General features: G+C 40.8%; 2 protein-coding genes across 2 annotated transcripts; one reads left to right on the top strand and one right to left on the bottom strand.

The window, feature by feature from the left end:
* Positions 1–125: 125 nt before the first annotated feature.
* On the bottom strand, positions 126–26,462 carry mapk8ip2 (mitogen-activated protein kinase 8 interacting protein 2). The gene is given in 17 exon segments (XM_029433373.1): positions 126–1,982; positions 2,796–2,894; positions 2,988–3,058; positions 3,199–3,321; positions 3,442–3,551; positions 3,652–3,824; positions 4,508–4,583; positions 5,322–5,400; positions 5,402–5,531; positions 5,769–5,866; positions 5,868–5,897; positions 5,899–7,982; positions 8,425–8,628; positions 9,012–9,087; positions 9,207–9,440; positions 14,404–14,509; positions 26,008–26,462. Coding segments are annotated over 17 exon segments (3,831 nt in total). The 5' UTR covers positions 26,073–26,462; the 3' UTR covers positions 126–1,909.
* LOC115009416 (gastricsin-like) lies at positions 16,226–18,998 on the top strand. The gene is made up of 9 exons (XM_029433375.1): positions 16,226–16,281; positions 16,455–16,593; positions 16,715–16,832; positions 17,205–17,323; positions 17,645–17,844; positions 17,974–18,090; positions 18,204–18,351; positions 18,582–18,680; positions 18,834–18,998. Exons 1-9 carry the CDS (start codon positions 16,226–16,228, stop codon positions 18,996–18,998), a joined length of 1,161 nt encoding a protein of 386 aa, XP_029289235.1.
* Positions 26,463–27,399: the final 937 nt, after the last annotated feature.

Genomic DNA, 27,399 nt, shown 5'->3' with positions numbered 1-27,399 from the left:
CATGGAGTTGGCTGGAACCCAAATGGCACCTGTGTGACAGATCCTGCGTTAACATCTTGTGAAGAAACATAAGACACTGAAATAAAATTATTGCAGATCACATATATTTATGTGTTTTTCTTTTATTTCAGGTTTTTTTTTGTCTGCTTGTGATCTTTCTTTTTAATTAATGTACATATTAATTTCATAACATACTCAACATAAAGGACACAACACTATCTTAGATTCACTATTGTATATACATGATCTAACTGACAGCGATACATATAACAGCCCTACCTCCCTCCTGCCTTATCAACAGTGAACTGAGGTGTTTGTTCTCGTGGACTGTAACTGAAAGCAGCAGAACAGGTTGCTAAACAGTGTCTGAAAGAACAATGGGGATGGTCGGGGGTGGTAAAGTTTGAAATTTCAGATGACTAGTGAGTGCATCATTTTTAAAATATACTCCCTTCCTTATATAAGGTGCTAGACTGTAAGCTATGGTATGCTACAACAACCCCAGTGTAGGTTATTGTTTAATGTGCGAATGATGCTTCAACCTTTGAACGAGACTAAGAGCAATACATAAATGTGGGAACATGTGGCCATCCATCTTATCCTTTCAAACTCGAAAAAACAAGATCAAAGTCTAAGCATTTACATAACTATGAAACCTCCCTTTTAATGCTTTATTAAAGGTTTGTTAACATTGTGATACCAGGACCAAGTATTAGCAGGATGCTCTCACTGTACAGTAGGCACACTGCAATACAGCATTATGACACGTGGCTACCGCGTCAGTCTAGTCATTCCTTTTCCCTCATTGAAACTTCCAAGTCAAAAGAAAATGGAGACTAAGATGTCACTGACAACCAGAGATAAACAGTCGGAGGTGTGAGAATATGGCTTTTCAGAGGGCCTTTGCTTTCTTTGACCTGAAAGTCACATCAATCATAGCAAAGCATACAGTGATGTATGATTACATTTTTAACAGCTGAATGATTTCCTGTGAAAGCTCCCCCACGGTGAAGGTCAACAAGCAGTGCAACTTTGAGGACTGGACAAAAGCAAAATAGTTCTGTCATCCTAAATGTGCTGACATTTACTGCACCTAATCCAAGCTGACTAAAATATCTGTGGGGTCAATGACATTCAAAGTATTTTACAAGTCATTACTCTAAAATCTTTTACACCTGCAGTTACTCCTGTCAGAATGAGTCATTAATACCCACAACAAAACAACATCCTCTCCATCAGTCTAAGCTGTGAGTGTTTCTGGGTTAGGTAATTAGTCTGGATGAGGTGCCTGTATGTCTACTTTCTATACATACGTATTTACAACACACATTACGTCTTGTACGCGACACAGGGGTAAGCTCGGACCAAGGACAGTTCACTGCACTCTCTCTACTTTGCTCCAATGCCACTATCAGTAGAAATCAAATGAGCAGTTTGTCAATATAGAACAAATACATATTTACAGTTAATTAAACGCCAACCTCTTGATTCTACATCATTTCCATACTGATTGTTGAGCTGCTTGCCATTGACTTGGATATGTGTATTTCTTGGTGTGTCTGTGTGCAGTAACCCTACTAGCCATGCATTGAAAAGTGAAACAGCAGTAGTAGGTATATTGTTTTCATTTCAAAAGAGGAACCTTAAAATAAACAGGTGCTCAGCGTCTTAGTTTTATATCATAGAAAAAGATAAAGAAACAGGCAATCAATCCATCGAGATGATGGAAATAAACAGAGAGAGAGGAATGAATGAAATCAGTCAAATGCCTAGCATACTGTAGAAATGAACATCCCAGTTTTAGAGTATTTTACAATGGAGAGAAGACCCCACTGACAGCGCCCTCTGTTGGCAAACTTGACCATACACAAGCTGCAGAGTAAGAAGGTAGTTGTCATGGCAACACTTCCTACTCCAGGTAGATGTCCTCAGTGGGGCAGGCGTACTCCAGATGTTCCTGGTAGTACTCCTGGAAGGCTCGTCTGCGGAAAAGACAAACAGATGACTAAAGATCAAGCTGCCAGCTATTAGAAGACAACCTTCCATTGTATAGTAACAGATTGTGCACAGCTGTGCTCTATTTACGAAGAAATGAGTGGTTGGTGCCAACGCAAAGAATGCTTAATTAAAATGATTCTAGTGCAAATACAGAAACACTTTCGCTGAATTAAAGCTGCCCTTGTTGTTATTTCACAGACAGAGCAGGATGTGAAGCTAATAGAGTCTGGCTCTGCCGTAGAGCTGCCACGATTATTCGACGAATTGATTAGTGGATGAGAAAAATAATCACCGAATATTTTGATAATTGATTGCATGCAGTGCGTGTAATTCTTGCAAAGACAGTAGAACATGCTGTTTTCAGCCTCTTGGATATGGACATTTCCCTGCTTTCTCTGTTTTATTTCCTATTAAATTCAATATCTTTGGGTTTTGGACTGACAAAACAAAACATTTAAAGACATCACCTTGGACTTTGAGAAACTGGGATGGGATGATCTTCAATTATCCAAACCCAATACATCTGAATCCGACATGACTAAGCTTCCACATATGCATACACATTAAAAGTTACAGTGCACTTGGATCACTGCTTACTTATCCAGCTATAGATGAGAGTGATTGGTAGTAAAGATACACTTTAATACTGGACTACTGAGATCAGACTACAGAAGCAAACCCTCAAAGAGGACTTCGAATATCATGTACAGCTAAATAGTTAATGGTTAATGTCATTACTGTACTTTGGCATACGTTTGATGTAGAGTAATTGATATGATAATGTGATTTGGACTCACCCAACACACTCTGCTACAGGTCGCATGGACTCCTGGGATACAAACACATGGCAAGCAAATCTGTTCAGCATTGGGTGCTTAGTGATGAAGCCAAAGTAGCTGCAGAGAGAAGACAACAACATGATGAAATCAGTCAGATGTTACACCTAACACTGGTGACACGAGGGCAGACAAAACAATGTGTTTGTTCACCAGTTGTTCCTCGGATGGCATCCACAGAACGAGATATTCTTCATCTGGAAGAAATGACTACATCTGTCATACTAAAGGTGGAGAGAGATGCAGAGACAGACAAGAATAAAGAAAAAAGTCATCAATGCAACATTATTATTTCATATTAAAGGAATGATTGACCTTGAATGAATTGCCTGATTCATTCTTTAATTAATGTATTTGTACACACCTCATCAAGGGCGTCATAATCATCCTCCAGGCTCATGATCAGTTTCACTCCTTGCAAGCTAATCTCCAGCTCACACAGAGAAGGAGGTCGCACATGTACTGTCCGTTTCCTCGATATCGCAATCTAATGGTCAGAAAAGATTTTCATGTCGAAACAAACAAACAGGCTTTAATGGTGCATACATACTTGTGTTTGTCTTGTGTAATTGCTCATGTGTTTGGCTGTTTCTTTCACTTAGCTTACCTTCTGCATGGCGGCGCAGAGAATGCCGTTGCCTTGGTGATAAGGTACCTCGACAGACCCCAAAAACTGAACGCTGAAAGTCTCAATCCATGCTGGATTTCTTTTCATTCCTACAGGGTGCAATGCAGACACATACATACAAAGCATGTGATTCATCTGACCTTCACAGTGAGACGGAGGAAATGACAGTCGATGTATATCTCAACTCACCCAACAACTCCTTAGACTGGCCTATCACCTCATGGGCATAGAAGGCGGGAAAGATGCCCCTCTCCCCTGTTCGCATGTTATAGCCTCGGTACCAGTAGTCATCTTCTTCTTCCTCCACATATAAAGGATCATCCACATCCAGCTCCAGCTCATCTGCATGTCTGGGAATGAACCTGCAGAGAGCAGCAAAGAGGTGGAGGACAAAAAAGAAACGTTAAACATTGTGTCCTTACATGGTATCCCTGCTGCTGGGCATCCTATAGACTGAAGTTCATTTGATCTGGAATCATCTGTATGGGTTTCAGGTTAACTCCCATTAGGGACCAGAGAGAAAGAGGAGTGATGGAACAGTTTATAGAGAAACATGGTGGAGTGGGTGGAGGGAGCCAAAGAGCTCTAAATGTAGGGATGTACTTACTGAAAGAGGACTGTGGAAAAGCAAACATATATTTATACTTGCACAACGTGTACGTGTCTTTCTGGCTTTCTCTCTCTCACTCTTGCACACAAACAAGCACAGACACAGGTGGTGGCTGATGTGATTATTACTGGTCACCCTAGATCTCTTGAGCCCAGCTGTAGCTTGGACATCTGCCTTCGTCCCTAACATAATTAGTGAAAACCTCGAAGAAATATTGTTTTGTTTGTCTACACAAGGACTTTTTGTCCCAGACACCAAATGGTCATTTGAAAATTGGAGCTAATGGCATTCACAATTTATTCCACAATACCGTTTCTACAATTATAAAAGAATAAAAACTATTATCTTTTTGCAATCTTTTATTATGGATCTGATCTTTGCTGTAATTCACATCGCTCCCATAATCGAGAATGAGTGTACTGTAGATTGTCTTACCTGTAGACTGCCCTGTGTGTCTGGTCCCTCTCCTCTCCATTGATGGTACAGGAGAAAAGTCCAAAGGACTCTGTGCCTACATGGCAAACGGACACAAATTAGACAGTTTCAATGCTCTGAAAACTATCTTATCCAAAATAAAAATACATTGAATTATTTGTTGGAGGAACATTCTCAAGTGAACTATATGTGAGGAAGTCTACGGGGAAGCTAATTGGATTTGTCAAAAAATAAAGCCAACTAAAGCCTTTGTAATGAGCCTTTCGTTATGGAAATCACTCTTAATTAGGGATATAAATCTTGAAGCGAGAGCACTGATTGATGATGAATGTACTGGGAAGCAGAACACTCCCATAGGTTTTGTGTGGGCTCCCTGCCAAATTTAGATCACATGTTAATCTATCATGCTGACAGCAATGAGTTAAACCTTGAGGGGAAATTTCTTAACAAAAATGCTGCTGAACTATAACCTGTAGGCTATATCATTTACATTAGCTTAATTGAAAGGAATACTTCCACATTTTGGGAAATATACTTATTCACTCTCTTGACAAGACAGAGAAGATCAATACCACTTTTATGTGTGTACTCTAAATATGAAGATACATCCAGACCAAAGTCTAAAATTGACATGTTTTGGTTTGAAACAACAATTGAATTAAAAAAGTAAGATATAATGTGTTATTGAGTAAGCTGGTGCTCTTTCCCCCTACTTGCAGTCTTTATTTAATTGACAAATATAAGATTTTTTGAAAGTACATATCTGAGAGTTTTCCAGAAGGGTGCAGTCTAGAAAGCCTTGTGCGCGACTTACTGGAGGAGCGGGAGGTGCTGTTGACAAACACATTGAGGAACTTCTTGGAGAACGGGAGGTCAGCCTCAGGGGAGGAGTCCTTCAGAAGAACTAAGAATTTCTGGCCTCACCTCCACATCATCGCGACCGTACCCCACCTCTCCCGTCCTCAAAGGGTCTTCGTCACAGAGCGTGGACAGCTCACTGTCATCACTCAGAACGGAGGTGCACCTGAGAGGACAAGGTTTGTCCATTTCAAATCTGTAAACTGCTTGATTTACCACTATAAGGCTACAGAAAGTAGTGTTTGATTAAAACATTTAAAAGTAATGTTATACAATATTATCTCTTATAGTAGAATAATGAAAATAATATTCCAGATTGTTCTGCTCTCTTAAAATACAGACACACATACTCCATTTCATTCTTAGCTTTCACACATTTCACACACTTATTGTAAGAACATACCTTCTGAGGCTGATTAGTTCCAGCGTAGTATTCTCATCCACCACTAGTGTGTACTTCATGGAGTCATAGGCCAGTTCATCATCTTCATTCGGCTGCCTTTAGAGCACGATCTTTCTCACACAGTGGGAGGATCATGGTCAGATAAGGGATGGTCTTGCACACTGGAATCAATGGGTGGTGAACTGTCAAGCTCTAAGTCACTCCCCCTGTAGGACTGCTTTCTCAAGCCACCCAGGAATGGGTAAGAGTCTCCGTCGTCCTCCTCTTCGTCATTGTCTGTGGAGTAAGTGAGGCTGAAGCAGCGGTTAGTCTGGGCGGTCGGTATGTCAAGTGTCAGGCTGTGTTTAACCTCGGTGATACGCTCAAGAGAGGCTGAGGAGCGGCTCGTTGGCCTGGGCTCAGTCTCTCGTCCTTCGTCCTTGTCGCTGACCACACTCTCACTGAGGCTCGGTGAGTCCAGTTCCTTCCTCACCTCCAGCATCATCAAGTCATTATTGGGCTCCTGATCTTCCTTCTGTCTCCTGGTGTTCTTAGATGGTTTGTCTGTGAAGTTCTTCTCAGAGTCTTTAGTTGTATACAAGGAGGGGAAATCTGTGGTTCCCCTCCCGTTGTTTGTACAGCGCTCCAAGATCAGAGGGGTAATGGTTACACCAGTAGAGTTGTTCACATAGAGACAGGGACTTATCACTGCTCCTTCTTTTGAAGACTCCACACTCTTCCTCCTCTCTCCTGGCTCCATCATATCCTTTCTGTACGTTTCGCCTTCCTTCTCTTCTTCCTCTAATCCCTGCATCTCTGCTCTCTTCTCTTGGTCCTCATCATTGAAACCATCTCCCTCTCCAATGTCTGAGGACGGTGAGATGGTGTCTGACACAGACACCTTCCTCTTGAAGCAGTCCTCAGGACAACTGATTGGATACGAGCCCTCTGAGATCATCCTGTTGACCAAGTTGCTGAGCAGCCATGGTGAGTCTGAGTTCTCGCTAAGGTCGTCTTCGCTTTCTGATTCGGAGTCACCCTCACTGGTCCCATCATATTCATCTGCATTGGGCATTAGCCTGGGTCCCACTGGCAGGTAGAAGGAGCGTTTGAAGCTCTCTAGACTGTGGTCTGGTTCTATCTGCAGCACCATCTGTCTGGACAGGCTGTCTTCACATTGTTGGGCTGGAGGAAGAGTCTCATCTGGGTCAGCCTGGTGTTCAAAGGACAGCTCATCGTCTACATTCTGCAGCCCCATCAGAGCTTGACCATCATCGTAGGGCACAAGAGGTAAGATGGGTGAGTCAACAGGGGATGGTGTAGCAATAGTGGGTGAGGGTAGAGGCGAAGGAGAGGAAAAAGAAGACCCTTCTTTGATTGGGTCAGGCTGGCCGAGAAGTAGAGATGCTTTTAGTCCCACGATGCCACTGTCCTGCTCTAACTCTGTATCCAGGTCCAGTTCCTGGTCTGATGTAGGCGAGCTGGCCTCCTCAATGGAGTTGGTGAGGTGAGACGAGCGCCCGCTGCTGCTTTCATCACTGGTCAGGTCCAGCTCTGTCTCTGATATAGAGGAGATCATGTTGGAGACCACGGGACCTCCACAGGCAAACGCTGCCTCCAGCTCCCCTTCAATGTCAGAGTCAGAGCCTGGAGAGCTGAGATCCTTGTCCTGGTCTGAAGTCATATAACCCTGCTGATTCATATCTGCTATCCCTGGGTCCGAGGAAGGAGAGGTGGAGTCGTTAGCTGCTGCCTCCATGGCAGAAACTGCTGCATCTGAGCGACTGGAGGACACATAGCTGGAGAAGGAAGAGGGTTCAATGGAGGGGAATTCCACATATGACGACCGATTCTCCTTACACACCATGTCATAGGTCTCCTTACACATGAACTCCACCTCAAAGTCCTTATCCAGCTCCTCATCGGACAAGGGTGTATCGGCACCGTCATTGGCTCCCATGGGTGCAGTGGATGACAAGCAGCGACTGGTTCCATCTAGGTCTAGGTCGTTCTCTGGCTCCAAACCTGACTCACTGGTGATCGTGTAAGTGTCGGTGGCACGCCGGTATGAGTGTTTGTGGTTATGGTCGCTGTTGAGGTCATGGTCCACCTCTGTGTCCGAACACTGGGAGTGCTCGTCGACAGAAGGTACTCTGGTCGTCTGGATTGAAGGATCTGCCTTTGTCTCAGAGACATCACCAGAACAAGGATGGGACTTGTGTTGACCAAATGAGCCTGTGAAGATATAAAAGGTGTGGATAAACAAGAAAGGAGAGAATGAAAAAAACGGATGACATAGAGGAATGAAGGAGATGATGTAGAGCATGCAAAAACAGACAGGAGACAGTAGTCATGAGGGTTGAAAAGGTAAGGGTAATTTGGACAACTAAAGAGAGAAGATGAAAAGAAAAAGCTTAAGACTAATGAATGAAGAGACATTGTTCTTAATTTTAAAGAAGAGGATGTGGGATGAGCAAGTTCAGCAAACTCTTTTTCAATAGAAACACACTAATTGAATTCCCTAAAGTAGACAAGTGCACATGGGTTTGTGAGAATCAGCATCACAGTGTTCTTCTAAACATACTGTATATACTTTTTAACAAGTCAAATTCACATCATGGCACTACTGATGATAATGGAATGAGCTCTAAGCTTGCTGGGCTGGCCTTTTTGTTACCGTATTCGGGCCTCTCCCGCCTGTTGCCCTCCATGTCGCAGAGGAGGGGCCTGTGAGGGGATTGGGGGTTCCCGCCCTCCCCTGCCTGTTTTGGTGGAGTACCTTTGCTCTGAGACCCTGGTGCCTGGGAAACTGGAGAGGCTGGGCACTGGCCTGTCACATGGCTACCATCCTCCAGACATGAGTGGGTTGGAGACAGACGACCTGGAGGTAGAAAAGATACCTATTTTTGATGTAATGCCTGCGGTGTGTAAAGCATCATTTATAATAACTGAGCTTATTTTATGCAAGGCAATACTAAACCTGTCCATCTAGGAACAATCACTTTACAATTGAAAAACTTCAACAGCAAAAATCTCAAGAAACATCAAGAGACATCCATAGCTGATTCAGTGTTCTCCAGATAAATGAATTAGTGTTAGGTAAGATACTGCATCTAATGTATGAAAAAAGGATGTTGCCCCACAATTTCTGCTACAGGCAAATGAATTACAAATTAGATTATCTTTGATAACTTCTCCAAAGAATTACCAAAATCCTGTCAGTCAAAATAAGCAGCACGGATAATTAGTTAATCATGTAGTTACCCTGTGAGGTCTTGCGTAAAGAGTCCTGCCAGCTTCCTTTCTTTGGGGACAGACTGCTGTTGTTGTTGAGTGAATCCTAATGAAAAGAGGGGGGGTAGATATTAGACAAAGTTGTACAGTATTATTAAAAAGATGAAGAATTACACATAATTTGTGTTTAGTGTGTGTTTGGGACGAGAGCTTCAAGCTGCTTACCTGTGACACAGCTGTGGTAAGGTTCAGTGTGGTGGGTCTGCTCTTCAGAGTGCCAAGAGTAGGAGAGGGAGGAGGGGAGGCAGAGGGGGACGGGGGTGCATCAGGGTCAACCTCTTCATCTTCTTCATCGTCCTCATCATCATCCTCGTCGTCAATCATCTCAAACTCTTGGAAGTCATCCTGGAAGGAGCAGACTGGGCGGTGCATGTCACTCTTCTCCAGAATGAGGGAGTCCTAAGGCCAGAAGAGAGACTTGTAATGGGGGACAGAAGATAAAATAAAGGATGCTATATGTTTTCAAACCTTTAGCATATTTCAGATTAAAGCATCTCCAGTTCTGACATCAGAGGGGAAACTATTATGTAGTGAGCTAACACCAAAAAAAAGTAAAAAGCTGCTATCTTCTATCCACTGCATAATATTACTTACTTTTTCATTTAAAAGTTTTGCCAAGAACAGGCCTGGCTAAGAGATGAATAGAACAAGGAGAGCCAGATGGAGAGCATGCAACACAATGTTCTGTGATTACACAGAGGGCATTTGTAAAACACATACACACACACATAAAAGCACTGTAGTGGGCAACTCTGCACACACAAACAGCCACAGTACATTTTGCTGATATGTTTTTTTTTACTGCAGCCTCTGGTGTTCTGTGTGTACGTGTGCACATGTGCATACATTTATGTGTGTGTGTTTGTGTACATAAGACAGAGCAGGTTAGTGCAGCCTTCAGCCTCAGCAGTGTTACCACCTCTCCATGAAAAGATAAAGGTGAAAAGGTTGAACCAGTTAAATCACTAAATACAAAGTCACTCTGCAAAAACCCTGCAGAGAGCAGAACAATGGAGTAGTCTTGGGATTGACTGTTCAAGGAGGGAGGGATAGTGTGTGAAAGACAAAGACCAAAGAAAAACATAGGAGGGGCAATGAAATGAGAGTGGATCAATCAGACCTTCTCAGGTTTCAGCTGATTTACCGGAAAGCAGCGCATTAAATGATTTTGAGGTAGACCACACCTCCTAAAGTAGCTTGTTGACAAACATCTTACACTGTCTGCAAATCATGGAAGAATATCTCTGTGACGAAGCAAAAGTGATAATTTAACTGCTTTGTGGAATTATATAATCTCTCACCTAGGTATGGGACAATATTTTATTGTGGATTGAGATAAAAAAAAAATGATGATGATGATTATCGGGATAATATTGTAAATTGTGGAATAAACATGACATTTTCATATCTTCCTGTGCTTCTTTCACCTGCATTTTAGCTCACAGAGCTGATAAAAGTGACATCACACAAACATCATCTCTCCCTGAAAACATTGAGTGAAAAGCATTGCTCATTCTGCTCATATAAATAAAAGCTGCAACATCATCGTTTCCATGGACAGAGTGCACAGACACACAAACATTTGTGGCTTGTTCTTTTCAGATCATCTCTTCCCTACTTTGAATTTGACAATGCAAACACAAGGATTGATTTATCTGGTTTGCAGCTTGAACAGCGCAGCAGTTTCTCTGCCTCTCAGTGCAGTCTCGTTAATGGAGGAATCAAAGCTCGCCCTTTCACCCATCCAACTAGATTCTGCTGATGACTGGTGCATCCACTTTATGCCACAGCAAACACTCAATTTATCACACATGAATATGCAAATGTACATCTACTTAACATATTAAATTATTCTGTGATTTAGGTGTTAAGATGTGAAGAAATGTTTTGAAAGGAATTGAATGTGTGTTATCGATCATTATGCATTCTCACTTCATAATCTCCATCACTGGGGATATGTGACCTATAACTCCACAACTGTAAAAATCCAGAAAGAAACTGTACTACTCCACATGCTGATCATTTGGCAAAGAGATTTTTTTTTTTGTAAATCTCAGAGCATAGGATTGTTCAGCATGGGTAATTCTATACTACTTAAGATAGTGAGATGGCAGCTCCACTATACAGCAGTGTCCTCAACAGTGGGGAGAGAAGAGGCTACAGGGTTGAACTGCAGGGTCATCTTGCTAACTGAGCGGACAAGCTGATGGAAGAAAGCGCTGGACAGATGAGAGAAACTGAGGACAGCTTCCTCAAGTGAAAACTGGCTGCATGGCTTTGCGTATGAAGTGGACACTAGGGACTTGTAAATCTCAGAGAAGAGAAGCGGAGGCTGAGAATGAAGTGGTCTTTTACTGTAAGGTCTAACAGGCAGCGGGGTCAACAGAAAACAGGAGTGGTAAAACAAGTGCAAAACATTCTTGCAGAGACCATTATACAACTGATTGACCATGGATGCTGTGCAATTACTGCAAATGTGCAGTGGTCTTTTTCAGTGCATACATTCCTGGCTACACTTTCACTGGTGCATGATTGGCTTCCTTACACACCTGCTGAACTATTAGTCTCTAGATTGTTAAAATAATGGGAAAAGGGAGATCATTGACTATTTACTCCATCTTTTCTGGTTGCTTGTTTAGCTCACTTCCTGATCACAAGCTGTACCTCCATAATTGCTACTCTCCCAAATGTTTTTTTTTACATTCGATTTGATTTATATAATAATAGTATAAATTGTGCCTGTGTGTGGATGCATATTATCACATGTAAAACCCATTTTCCCAATGTAGCTCGTAATCTGGTTAAATTGTATGCCAGAGTGTATGACAGATGCCGATTCGCCTCCCATTAATGGAGACCACCTAGTGAGTGATGGCCTGCATCTATCAGTGTATCTCTCAATTTCCACATTTCAAACTAGCACCACAGCTGAGATACAGACGCCATTGCTCTGTCTAAAGATGAATTATGCATGCGTTCATGGTGTTCAAGCCAGGCTCTGGAGAGACAGAGATGGATGTTAGAGAGACAGGAAGTGAAGAATCAGGGGCGAGATGTGGCAGAAAGCAGCAGGGCGTGTGTGTGTGCTTACAAAGAGGAAAGATTCAGAGACAAAAAAAAGGGGAGGGGCTCCTTCTGTTGTGGTCTTTCTGATTGTTACGTTGATATGTTAAGTAAAAAAAAAAATTAAAGGTCAAGAGGGAAAAAAAAAAATCACAAAAACACATTGTGAAACCTAATCCACTCTGACATCATGGATAGTAGGAGAGGACAGCCTGAGCCAGAAATGCTATGGCATTCTGGCATTTGGCCAGCAATTACCATTTCCTCAGAGATATAAAATATAAATTTCATAACAAACTAATGTGAACAATCCTTAATTGACTGGATTCAGCTACAGATGACAGAATAAGACATTGTGTACGTGTCCATTTTTTTGTTGTTCACATGTATGTGTGTGCTTCTGTCACAAAGGCTAAGTACTGATCTAAAGGGTTATGCAGATTAAGACTTGAACCCCATAACGAATTGGAATTAATCAGAGCTGGGGATTGGGGGCGGAGGATAATCTCACTGTTTAGTTTGACTGTCCTAAACATCAAAGACACGCTGCCCGATATGGCTGAATCATTACCGATACAAAAACCAGAAGCCTCTCTCCTCATTAGCAGGGTGCAGTGCACGGAGGAGGGACTGCTGCTGCTGATGAGCTGACAGAGTGTCTCCCACCCTACTGATGCAGGCAAAATCAAATACCATGTGAAATACCCTGTGCACAAAATTCTCTGTCTCGCCTTTCATTCTTTGTTATTTAAATATACACACACACACACACACACTCAGAGGGCAACTGTGTGTGTGTCATATCCATCCCATGTCAGCAAGATTACTTCCTCTGGGCAATGATGTAATGTAACAAGGACCGACGCTCTCTGCCCTGCGCTTTCTTGTTTGTGAAGAGAGCAGTCAGGGCCTCTGCTGATGTGTGTCTGATGTGTGCGAGAGGAGGAAGAGGCCACTGATGCATGGTTTACTACTGTATGATCTCTCACAAAAAAACACTCTTTAAAGTCTCTCTTTCTCTGGAGGTCACCGCACATGCTACGCAAACACAGCTTTGTTAGAGAAGGGCTTTGGCTAGCTATCCATAATGTGTTTTGTTGGTGGATTAAAGTGGAGGAAGCAAAATATCTAGCACAGATTTATGCCGAGAGCTTAACGCTCAGAACCAACCATCCCCGAGCTAAATCCCCGTTCCCAGTCACCTCGACTGAAAGAGAGAGAGAGGGGGGGGGGGGAGAAGTGAAGGATGCAAAGCTTTAAGGGGGAAAGGGAGTGGAGAGGTGGTAGAGAAAAAGGGGGGAGGGAATCTGAGCTCTGTCTCTGAGCAACACTCTGCATAGCAGGGAGGGAAGGGAAGACACATGGGAGGGAGGGAGGGAGGGAAGGAGGTTGTCTCTGCATAGCAGCAAACTGCACTGGGTCACCCACCCTCTGCTGCAGCCGTGGCTCCACGCCACCAGCATAAAACATTTACATCCCACAGGAGGGAGAGAGTGAGAAATACAGAAAGAGAGGGAGAGGATATGAGATAATAGTTCTTAGAAATTGTATCATTAAGGTCTAAGCTGGCCGGACAATGTGAGATGATTCAGCTAATGACTCAATTTATTGCATATACTTCATAACACAGTCACTTGAATAGGATGTTTAGTAGAATTAGTAGAATTTCTATTATATTCCAAGGAGTTTAGTGAATGTATGCTGTTTTCTCAGATCCAGTATGTATGATGATAATTATTAGAGTACATGGATAATTCTGTTCACCAAAGCAATAGTATTATAATGTGGATATCTGAGGCTTTTGGTCATTACTGTGTTGACTGCAATGCTGGTAGCTTGAATAAAAAGAGCTGCAGAAATGCTTACATAAGCTAACTATATGCAAATAAGCAGTTCTATGCTCGTTATGCAAACCAAGTCAGTTTCTAGCTTTCTTTCTTTCTGTCACCTTAATGTCACACTTTATAGCTCATTCTCAATATAGCTTGCCTGAAGTTACATGTTTCTCTCCTGTCACTGTGTTTGCCATTGTTCTGCCCATATTGCCTGCAGGTTGTCATTAATGAAGTATGATAAGAATTCACAAAACTTGGCAGAAAACTGAAATATATACATCATTCCAAAAAGCTTACACAATACAATACTCATACAATATTAGGTTTGCGAACAGTAAAACAACTTGCACGGTACACATGTCGAGTTTGTGTTTTCATATATTTGAGACACAAAGCACACAAGATGCAAGGAAAGGTCAACTTTCAATAAAAGAAACAACATAACAACAAAGGAGGAGCCCCACCTTCTCATATGGATCAGAGTCATAGTTGAGTCCAATCCCACAGTCATCTGTGATTTCAGAGAGATCTTCATCATCAAACTCCTCCAGGGAGATGTCGTGGGATGGCCTGGAAACAAATGAGAGAGAGTATATTCACGACATGTTGGGAAGAATTGGGAATTGGGGAAAAATACTTATAGCTGCAATATGCCTACTTTATTGCTGAGTGCTCCAGAGGGGAATGTCTCATTGATTTATGCCCACACACTGAGACCTGCTATACCCCATGGCCTGTCTTTCTGGGCCTCAGTCACATATACTGGACAGAGGCAGCCACACACCCACGTCGTCTATCTTTTCTCCCCTTATCAAGTCCACACTTACAAGGTGTGACACATTCCAGTGATGCAGAATGACAACAGCAACATCGTACTGCAATTAAATGCCTATATATCAAATGAAGTTGACAGAATTCTATCATATGAGCTGTGGATGTTATAAATGAAAAGATTTGAAAGTGAATTATTGGCATTTGTCTCTTACTACAGAGTTTCTGAACTTCTATTTACAGCAACAGCACACTACAGCAGGGAAGTGTATATGTATCTGTAATGAGCTGTGGCTTTGCAACTTTTCTTGATTAGGCTTTATCTCATCTTTGCCCCATTAGTTTCAGCAGACTCTCAGTTCTACAGCAGTTAGCTTGCTATGTGTTGAAGGAAATACTGCAATGCAGCTTTCCTAATAAGAAAAGGACACTCCACATATTATCAATGGATGCAAGCTTACATCACACAGCCATACAGGGTCCTGTCAACACAATGTCATTAGCCCCATGGTGAAAATGAGGACATGCTGATGCATCTAATTGTATAACAAAGGAGGTCATGAAAAAGTCACTGTAATCAGAGTGCCCCCATGCTACTGGTCTGCTTTAATATACAACAAGGTGCTACTGACAGAAAATATAGGGGAAATATAAAGATAATCATGTCAGAGTTTTTAATGGATAAAAAAAGAGGTTATTGAGAATGCTATTAAACTTAAACATGAAATTAATGTTGCCTGTTATAAAGCATTAGTCCATTAATATAGTCCTGCCAAAGCACAAATGATAAAATAAAGTAATAGGCGCAAACAAGTTTTTATTGTTTATCTCATGTCCTTAAGCTTATCAAAGGAAAAAAGCTATTTTATGATAAGATAAAAGGCACGACGAGTTTGGATAAGACTGTGTGGTTAAGGTGCTACTGATATAACATATTCATTTTCTATTTGTGTCAGATTACAGTTCCACACAAACTGTTAAACGTTGACCTTGCTGTTGATATGTCTGATTGGACTAATTTGTACTAAAGCTCCAACTTGAGATTTTCAAACAGCATGGAGACAATTTGCGGGGGTTTACCACAGAAATGTCCTACAAAATGCTTTAAATGAATTCATAATCCAAATCCAAACTCAAAGTCAGAGCTTAGTACTCTTTATTTATCCTTTTTAGATTAAAAACTGAACAATATTCATCCATTAATATACTTATTGTGCCAAATCCAAAAACTCAGTTATCAGTTATAAATCAGTTATTCAATGTCAGAACTACATTATTCCATTGGATATACCAAAATGAATAATATCTTATTATGTCCTTGTTTTACAACATGTTTAATTAGGAAATGTTTGACAAATTAAGTGTGTGGCTTTAAGGGTCACCCTGTCTGAACTGATATACCTGAAGTTTTGATAACAGTCTGGCTGATATGGGCCTAAACATGCGTATATAAAGCCTGTTCAGATCCAAACAGAGTTGTATCCATCCAGACGTGCTGTGTGGAAAGGAGGCATCATGAAGTGTCTTGTTGCTGTTTTGGTCTGTGTGGTGCTTGCAGAGGGAATCGTCAAGTAAGGAAACTATTTCTCTGTATTTCTCAATTCTGCAACAGTTTTTTGATTAAATAAAAACAATCTTTTTTTATCAGAGTTTAAATTACTTTGAAGATCCTCTGCTAAAGTGACCGAAGGGGAAAGTCATAGAAAGTCAAAATTCTTTGTGTTTTTGCTTCCTCCTTCCTCAGGATCCCTCTGCAGAAGCACAAGTCCATGCGTGAGGCCATGAGAGAGAAAGGGATCGTGTTGCCTTACCAGGATCCAGTTCTCAAGTACCAGCCCGAGTTTATTAGCTCTAACAACATGTACATCAATAACTACGCTGATGTGAGAAATCCTATGTTAACGGCACTTTGCATTTTGATGAGAGCATTAACTGACTGATGAGTTGGCATTTTATTTTATTCTGTGCCTCTCTTTCTTTACCTCAAACCAATGTGTTACCCAGACCACCTACTATGGCGCCATCAGTATTGGAACACCCCCCCAGTCCTTCCAAGTGCTGTTTGACACTGGCTCAGCCAACCTGTGGGTGGACTCCATCTACTGTAACACTCAGGCCTGCAGTGAGTACAAACCAACAGGCTTTACATTACAAAATCCCTCCTCTGTCACACTCTTCAAAACATATTTGCATGTGAAGAACTTCTCCAGAGGATTTAAAGCTGATATAGGCCAAGTGTGCAGAGCCTGTCAACTTGTTTCCAAGAGATTACATATTGTACATACATAGGATTTAGGTTTCCAGTGTAATTACAGGCATGCCACTAAGAATAGTCGGTGTTTGAGAAGCATCAGCAACTGTGTTGGTTGGAATTCAGCTCATGGTTTATTATAATCAAGTGTTTATTATCAGTATGTCAAAAGGCTCTGTGAGGCCTGAGGGCATGTTTGTAGAAAATGGCTCCAGAGATAATCCCAAACTTTGCCATTCACAGACACACACACAAAATTCAACCCCCAGCAATCCTCTACCTACTCTGCCAAGGGGCAATCCTTCTACCTGCCCTACGGAGCTGGAAGCCTCTATGGAACCTTTGGATATGACACGGTCAATGTGAGTCAAACCCACCAAACAAACCAAATATATTATGTTATGCTATATTAATAAAACACTAGATATCGGACAAAAGTGTGGCCAGACTGGCATCATGATGGAAAGTGTCAATACATAAAAGATACTTTCAATATTACAAAAATGTCAAACTAGAAGAATCATTTCTATTATTTATAGGATCAACAGAGGTTCACCCCATTCATTTATTGACGTTGCTGTCTACAGTCATATAGGCTGTAGCTTGAACATGTATAAACATGTATAAATGTAGTCTACCAATTGGCATCTTACTCATCGTATTGGTTGGTCTTGGAACCATAGGTGGGCGGCATTGTGATCAATAACCAGGAGATTGGTCTGAGTACAAACGAGCCTGGTCAGAACTTTGTGGTGGCCAAGTTTGACGGCATCCTCGGCCTGTCCTACCCAAGCATCTCAGCTGGAGGAGAGACTCCCGTCATGGACAACATGATTAATCAAAACCTGCTGAATGCCAACATATTTGCTTTCTACCTATCCAGGTATAAATGACACAAGACTTCTATTAAGTAATGTAAAACATGCAGTATCACATATGGGACCTAGTGCCTCAGATATTACTGTATATCTACAGAGCTAGCAAATAAGTGTTGGTCTGTCGTCTGGTTTAGGGGAGGACAGCAGGGCAGCGTGCTCTCTTTTGGAGGAGTGGACAACAGCCTGTACCAGGGCCAGATCAACTGGACCCCTGTCACCTCTGAGACCTACTGGCAGATTGGAGTTCAAGGGTTAGTTCTTTTCAACATTTCATTAACATGAAATGTCAAATGATCTTCTGATTACTGCTGAGTATTGCTGTTTACATTAGTACTTATTTTGTTTTCTAAAATGACTGCAAAAGATTCCAGATCAATGGTAGAGAGACCGGCTGGTGCTCTCAGGGCTGCCAGTCCATTGTGGATACTGGAACCTCCGTGCTGACAGCCCCAAGCCACTTTATCGGTTACATCATGCAAGCCATTGGAGCTCAACAGAGCCAGTATGGAATGGTAAGACAAATGAACTGATAGACAGACGCTCTCACACTGAGGCAGTAGGAAAGTAAGCCACCATTATTAGTCATTTTAAAGATCTAGCTCTGTCTGTAAACTGCACCATTTAAAAGTCATTATGAGCATAGAGGTCAAGTTCACAAAACACGAGACGCAGTAATGTATTATATACACATTGAGCCAGATTGCTTCGATTTTAAACATCTCTTTGTTGTATTGATCTCCAGTACATGGTGGACTGCAGCCAGGTCAACAACCTGCCAACTCTCAGCTTTGTTATTAGCGGTGTTTCCTTCCCTCTGTCTCCTTCTGCTTACATCATTCAGGTAAGTTACAACATGCATGCATAGAATACGCATGTGTGTGTGTGTGTGTGTGTGTGTGTGTGTGTTGCTCCCCTTATGTGCATGGCATTTATTTATTTATTTGGTGTGCATGCAATGTTATGAACATTTCCAATCTCCCATCTCCCCCTCCAGCACTACCAGAATGGATACCAGTCCTGCTCAGTGGGCATCTCCCCCACCTACCTGCCCTCTCGTGATGGCCAGCCCCTGTGGATCTTTGGAGACGTGTTCCTCAGAGAGTACTACTCCGTCTACGACCGCAACAACAACCGTCTCGGCTTTGCTGAAGCTGCCTGAATGTCATCATTCTAACATAACGTGATCATAAACTTGATCTGATAATAATGATTAAGCCTGTGTCCTCTCAAACACTGCCAAGAGCCTGAGGCTTTGGTTGATTTCAAACATCTGTTCTGCGATATTGCTATATTGTTATTATTATATATCTACATTCTCAAATTGGTATGTTCAGATTTAGTTCAATTTGTATATTCAAAATTGAAAAAAAATTAAATGTTTCCATTAAATTGCATCATTCTCAAGCAGAATACAGGTTGAAATGTTTGCTGCAAGTATTTCAATATTTCATCTTTCAAAACCAGCACTCATTATCTTCACAGCACAGGTCCTGGGCTGAGGGACAATCAAAGGGGTTTCCCCCCTTTATAATTAACCTTAGGCCTGTGTGTGTGTGTGTGTGTCAAAATAATTCCAACAAGTAGTGAGAAACATAATCCTGGGAAACATAATGATTTCTAACTAAAACTCTGTTCATGCATGCTCTGAGCTTTTGGGCACTTGCTTTTGCTCCACATCAAATGTGATTGAATCAGGATACATGATATTTATGAGATGGACAAGACAGTTTGTTTTCATCTTAGTAAAATAGATTATATTTTGTACAATTGTGCCAAATGACACTGGTGCCATTGAGGCGTTATTACTTGTGCCAGACATTGTGAGGCAACATATTATTCATTCACATTCATATTACAACCACAAATAGGTACAAACCCTTGGTGCAGTCTGTTGGTTTATGACTAAAGCATCACATACCACATAAACAGACGATATTTCTTGTCTGTCCAAATTAGTAAAATAGTGTCTTAACCAAACCTGGAGAAATAAGGTCACTAATGAGTTCCTCGTCCATTCAAGAAAGCTGTGTTTGTAAGTGGAGGTGTGTATGTGGGTGTGTGATTCACAATGGAAAAACATCAAATCGGTGCAGCTGTATCCAAGACAGCTGACCAATCACACAAGTGGAACAAAATCCCACGTTCTGTTTTGGGATGAAGGGTCGGAGAATGATGGAGAAACAGAAGAATATTTTAAATGGACAAGGAGAGATGATGATGAGAATCCTGTAGCTAGGCAAGTAGAAATGTTGAATTCAAAAGTTATAGTTGTACTAGAGAATTTAAATCTTTGCTTGCTTCATGGCACAACGCAATGATGGTGACAAAAAGCAATGCAACATATTTCCTGTGAAATCTCAACAACTGTCACTCCGGGTAAAAAGCAAAGCATGATTTTATTTGCCCAGGTTTTATGTGTCTCTGCTGAAACCCCTTTATGGAGGTCATAATATTAATAATTTAACAATAAAAACAACTTTGACAGCTACCTACTTTGAGAAACAGTGTCTGTTCCTCTAGATAACACACTGTCAGCTGATTTCATAACTGTAGAAAGAATAGAATAAACCACTGCATTTCCAATGAAAACTCTTTATATTTAATTCAATTATATCAAAGTGTTTTTGTTTTTGTTTTGAGCTCCACAAAATAAATTGCATTCACTTCAATTGTATTGGGGTGGAGTCAGAAATCTCAGAGAGATATCCCAAAACCTGGATAAATAAAACCCAAACTATCTAGGTGGCTACATATCATCAAAGGTAATCATTTGAATGAACTGGCCCTTTATTAATGTCTGACATCTGTTTTTTCATTTCCTTTTCTCTTATCAATTTGCTGGTCCCCTCCATTGCTCCCTATTCTGCTGTGTTTACAGACTCCATTTTGTTTGTGTGCTTATCCGCTTAGTGTATTGGTTCTCCTGTAGCTCTGCAATGCACGTCAAAACAGAGGGTGGCCCCATTTCACCTAAATTGCAAAACCTAAAAATGTGTGTCAGTGAAAAGCTGCAGACACAGAATAATGTCCAGATCAACAACCTCTGTCCTTTACTTAAATAGTAAAAACACTGACTGACCCTATCCACACACAAACACACTTGCCTACAGGTACACCTCATATGCATACACATACAAACATATCAGTGCTTTTCTCTTGTCCCTTTCTGAAATATTCTTTACTTTTTTCATTTCAGAATCTATATCACATAGAAAGATACAGCCACCACTGCAGTGTCGACATAACATGCCCATGTTCCTGCTTGGTGTTTAGACAGCATCCAAGTGAGTGTGCAGTTCCTGTCACACGATGTTCTGTACCGCTTGTTGCTTATCCGACGGCACACTGTGACATCCCTTGCTTTCAGTCCACCTCTGTTTGTGATCATTTTTAATATTAGGGATTTGAAGCTGAGGATTACCACTCATACTACTCTCTATACTCAGAATCATACCACTCTCATATTTGGGCAGAACAAAAGCTTGAATTACATCAGTTTCTAACTGAATTGTGATATGCTGAGCAAAATGAGGATCCTACCACAAGGAAAACAATTCATCACAGAATCCCCATTCACTGATGCCGGTCATGTTGCTGCAAGGGCACACCCTGATTGACTAACACTGCTAAGGTTTAGCCACCACCTCTGTGTGTCTTCAGGTCTCACTCCTTCTTTTTATTTTCTCCCTGCCTTTCTCAGGCTCTAACAATCTCTCCAGCCCACATTAGTACTAACATGTATTCTCTGCCGTCTCTGATACTGTCGTGTCCAGACCAGAAATTGTCAAACCAGCACACTGTCATCTTTGCTTGCCTAATTTTAATATACACAGACTGCATGCTGATGCAAGGGAAAACATCAACTCAACTGACTTATTAAAGTTAAGCTGCATTTTCCTTTTAAGAATTAGATGAGTTTTGTTGTTTGCTATATTTTACAAAGAGAATCTACACACTTACATTTTTTTATAATCGAATAAACGTTGATGTCAGACTTCAAGCCATAATGCCCAACATTTCATTGTTTCTGAATGTAATGATGCACTATAGTAAATTGAGTCTCTTTGAATTTTGGAATCTTGATTGGACAGAAAAAGAAATAGTAAATATAGTACAGAAAAAGAAAAAAGTGATTGACATTTTTCCATATTTTCTGATGTTTTATAGACCAATCAAGAAAATAAGAAAATGATCATTAGTTGCACAGCTAATACAGATACTATATAGCTACTCTTTAAATAACCCCAGTGAGGCCAATCACAACAAAGTCATAAAATGTAAATATCTATAAAATTGTAGGTATAAATGGCAGAATAGCAGAGGTCTATAGTCAAAAAAGGTAATGGGATAAAATTAAGAATCTGACACTGATAACAATATTAAAATAGATAAAGATTCAAAGGGGGGATGGGCGGTGGGGCGTCTTCTGTAATTAAGCAGCCTTTCAACCGTCAGCACCTGCTTCACTGTGACATCATCATCTTTAAAAAGGATATTTGACGTGGTTTCTACTGTACTCATTAACAAGATCAATTTCCCAGGCTTTCACCCACCATCAGTCTTCAGTAATGTAGAGATACACCCACAGGCAAAAGATACTCAGGCGCAGACACAAGTCATACATTTAAGCTAATTAAGCAATCTCTGTTGTCTATACTAGATCCAAACCTGACGATTACACCATCTTTGAACCGAAGACGGAGATGATCCATCAGTTTGCTCAGAGCTGATGATTTCATGTTGTTTTGGCTGAATTTGGATTAATGAAGTCATCAGATGTAAAGCAAAAGCTGCTGATATGGGAAACATTCATTGACGTCATATTGCTGGAAAACAAATGGACTCATGGACTGCGTTAATGTGACTCGTTTGATTATTGTTAAATGGAAAAACAAAGTTAGAGCTATAGCCGCTGAAAAGATTGACATGCGAAAACATGTAAAGTGTTGTTCTCTACACAGAGTGTGAGAGAGAGGGAAGGTGAGAAGAAATACAAAAATACAAAGAGAGAGATGGAAAGACAGCAGGGAGGAGGCAGAGATGGAACGCTTAAGCTAAAATGACTCTGAATTTGATTTAAGCCTCTTACCCCGTGGTAACCATATCCACTACTCAATTCTTGATTCATCAGTTACTTAGAAAGAAGTGAAACATGTCTATCAGAGCAATGTCTTCACATGTTTTGTTTTGTCTGATCAACAGTTGAAAACCTAAATACATTACATTTTTTGTCATAGAAAACTACGATAACCAGAAAATACTCCCATTTGAGAGGCTGTAACCAGTGAACCTTTGCCGATTTTGCTTCAAAATTCAAAATTGGTAATTACTAATTGCTTTAATTGAGTAATGGTATAAAGTATAGTTGTATGCATTTAATTTAAGCTTTTGTCAGTTTGAAAAGAGAAGATTTTTTCTTTTTTTATATAATCTTCATGAGAAATAACTTTATATCAAAGAATAATAGATAAGGACTGACATTCAAATAACCAAAGCTCAGATTTTGCCAGATAGATGACATACTGTAGCCTCTCCTCTAAAAAAAACTTTGCTCCACCCCCCCAGGACCAAGCTCCGCACCATGGGCGATCAGGCCTTCTGCTCAGCCGCTCTTCACCTGTGGAATTCCCTCCCAGAACACCTGAGGGCTCCACAGGACACCGACTCCTTCAAGAAGAGCCTAAAAACCTTTCTTTTCACAAAAGCCTTTCCGTAAAATCTTATGTCTGTTGTTGTTGTTGTTTTTGTTGTTGTCTTGCATTGTAGCGCCTTGAGATTGCTTTTAGCTTTGAAAGGCGCTTTACAAATACAATTTATTATTATTATTATTATTATTATTATTATTATTATTTGTTATTTAGCTAAATCGCTATGTGAATGTTTTGTACATAAAAAATGGATAAATAGTCACTTAGTGATTTGTTGAAGCTAAACCTATCTTGGAACCAGACCCAGTCCTGCCATCCGAACCCAACCCTAACGCAGACTCACAGCCTAACACCCAAAAGAATGATCTCCTACCAAGCTGCATTGAAACTGCTGCCTCAGTAAACAATCCTTTCAAAAAATGTAATCAATGAATTCTAAAGTATTGGTCATTGTTGCACTATGAGTTTTGATATATCAGTATATTTGTTTTAGGTTTCAGCAAATCACAGCAGGAATTTATTCACAAAAAGCATGGCATACCTGGATGGAGTTCATTTCTAGATAAGTATATCTGTAAGATGAAGCCTTAATGAAGTGAAATGGACCACCATATGTCATGATTAACTTCACCATGTTTTTTATATGGAACCATGTCTCTTAAATGTATGTTGTAGGGGATATACTCAAATATTGTCAACAATAGAAATTCAATGTTACATCAATTGAGAAGTTCACAATATTTTCGTTGTACAGGAAGTATCTTTTAAGGTTTGCGTTTCCAATGGAGATTTTGATCCCTCAGTGCAGGAAAAATTATAGTCTCTCACAAATTTCTGATGCTCAGGAGAGAAAGACAGGCTCTCTTACGGATTATGTTGCCTATTGGAGACAGTGTTAGGGTTATGTAAGGCAGATTACTGTACCACACCATCACACCACCAGTGGTTTCATCCATGAATCAACCAGAAATGCATACATCTCATCTTCATATGTTCCAAATACTAATATTTCATCAAAGTGAATTATTGGGATTTAACAGTCTGAAATCAATGATCCATAGCTGACCCAAAATAAATATGTGTGTACTCTTAAGTGCACACAAACAAAAGAGTAAACTCTAAACTGTAGATTTGGAGTCAGTGACACACGCATGTCAAAAGACCTCATAAAGAAAAAGGTTATTTCCATTATGCATCTGATAAATAGAGATTAGTTTGCTCCATATGTTTGCCATTTATGTAAATTAGGAATATTGATGTAATGGCCAATGCTAGGCTCTGTGGTGTGAACTAAGTTCATTGGTAGTCGTGCAGAAAATCAGGTCTATTGATCTGATATGATCTGTCCATGAGACGAAGCTACAGTATGTAACTAAATCCCACATGAGTGCATGGTGTGTGGCTATAAAATCCACTGGGACCTGGCTTACTAATGTGATTGCATTCTGTAAGGACATTAGACATGAGGAGGCAGACACAGGGACAATGAAATGTTGTGGCATTATATGCATTAGTGCAGAGAGCCTCCACTATCATTTATTTGAACTTTCTAGTGATCTGAGCAGCATCAAATAAATACTGTGTTATAGAATAGCAAGGCAATTACAAATAATTGTTTTTGTTTTAAGTAGCCTGGATCTGTTCTCTTGTATTTGCATCAATATGCATGAGATCATTGCATATGGAAAAATAAATCTGTCTTTTTTTACAACATATTCCTGTATGTCTCAAGGCAAAAGCAGATCTGAATATTGTTGCAGCCTCCACACAATTTCAACTAAATCACACCAAAGTGTTGCAATGGTCCCACATCTTACCAGGCCTAATTTACATCCAAAAACAATAATACTAAAGAAACACATGTCATGTATTTTAACTTAAAATTGACAACCTTGGAGGGAATACTGTAATGTAACATTAATACTGCACAATGTATTGATCTCTGATAACAGCCAGTAGAATCCCACTCTCAATTGTGTTTAGGCAAGAAGAAACGCATGCAGATTTGTCATATCGTGAGTCGCAGAGGTCACATTAGAGGCGTTTGAAACAATATCAATATCAGTACTTCCGTAAATCATTGTTCAGCAAAATGTCCTTGTCTCAACAGGGCGTGGGCCTCACACAGAGAATGCGCAAGGCGGGTGCCTGTCGCGACCGCTTAAGATCAATCATTTGTCATCTATTTGACCATTTACCCATCTTCACACTTTTCGGAGAATAATACAACTTGTCTTTAAAAAACGTAGTCTTTAAGGAACTCATCAGCTCCAACACACAAACAACCCGCCCTGTTCAGCTGCAGCACTTATTGGCGCGTAGGGAGGCAGTAGCAGGCCTGGGAGGTTATTCAAAAATACCTTATACTACCCCATGGTAGGGGATGTGCGTTTTAATACAATCATCAAAACACAACGGAAAGATTTATTCATCATCTGTAGTGTCATTTCCTCCACTATTCAACCGTGCGCATCGTCCACCATCCTCCCCCCACTGTAAGCCATACATGTAAGCTCTTACCTGCAACCAGGAGGAGAGAGGGAATGGAAAGTGGATAGGGAAAACATCTCAGCCCTGTCCGCCATCTTCTTCCACAAATGACTCAGAGCGACTGCAGAAAATCAAGGAGGGGGGCGCAGTCCATTCACAGTCACAGAGGACAGACGCAGCCGTGGACAGAGGTTTCTCTCTCCGCGGCCCCACAGATGCCCCCCTGGCCGCAAGCCTTCAATCAGACGAGCCTGCTCAGCACCATCAAATCTGCAGTCAACCATCCACACAAGCAGGGTAGGAGGGGATGGCAAGGCAGAAATGATCTTCAGAGACTGTGCACAACACCGCGGAAATTAAAATACAATCCCGTTTCCCCCTGATACGTCCACGCGAAGCATGAGCGCGCAGTATGAGACCGCAGTCCGTATTTTTCCTCGCCAAATGTCTGCTGCTGTGTGATGCTGCCTGTGACACACAACGGATACGGGCCAGCAGTGCGGAGACAGGCAGAGACAGAGGAGGAGGGGTGTGGAGCAGAGACGATATAACGTCAGTGCCGTTACCGTATGAGCAGGCTGTCCTGAGTGGATGCAGGCAGAGCTTTAAAGCCTGCAGGATCGACAAACAGAAAAGTACAGGGGTTCCCCGAAAAAAAAAAACCGTTTCAATAATATTCAAGCTATTGTTTTAGTTTGTATAAGATGGATTCGATTTTTTTTGTTTAGCTTTTATTTATTTGGAGCCCATCCCGCTTGTGACAGTCAACTTGATCCTGATGTTCATAAATACTAATGGCAAAGATGCCTGTAGGAGAGCACAGAAAAGTAAAAAAAAGTAACACAAAATAGATACATTTACAAAGCAAAAAGGCAGACAGGATGAACAATACAATGGCAAAGATATAAATGAAGAACTGGTGAACATAAAAACAAACAAAAATCTCCTAGAAGGTAAGATACAAAACGAATTGGGTGCTACATATAAAAAGACTGTTGTAATAGTATATGTGTTCTTAAACATCTCCATGTAGGGTATTATGGAAGGTCTTAAAGCACATAACATCTTTATTTTCATTGTGGTCGTACCATCATTAAAGTAAAATCATCAAAATAAGACAAACAGAACATATAGTTAATACAGTTTTTCGACCTGTTAACAATGTGTCCTTCAGAGATTAATAAATAAAATAATAGACATAGGCCTATTTTGCATTGAGATTGGTATTGCTTTAAGATGATCAGAGCCTGAAGGTTGCAGTGTTTCTCCCTTTACCACTGCATCACAGATTGTCAATGAACAATCAATCGGTAAATGCCACCTCAGAACTAAAGTGTGTGGTGGTATTCACTGAGTGATAGTTGAGGTATCATGCTATACTGAGCAGGCGCAGTGTGGAGCTGTTCACTGCCTGTGGTGCTG

This window comes from Cottoperca gobio, chromosome 6 (genome assembly GCF_900634415.1).
Source record: "Cottoperca gobio chromosome 6, fCotGob3.1, whole genome shotgun sequence".
Classification (NCBI taxonomy): Eukaryota; Metazoa; Chordata; class Actinopteri; order Perciformes; family Bovichtidae; genus Cottoperca; species Cottoperca gobio.
Note: the sequence above shows the minus strand (reverse complement) of the source record. Positions and strands in the feature narration are given on the sequence as shown.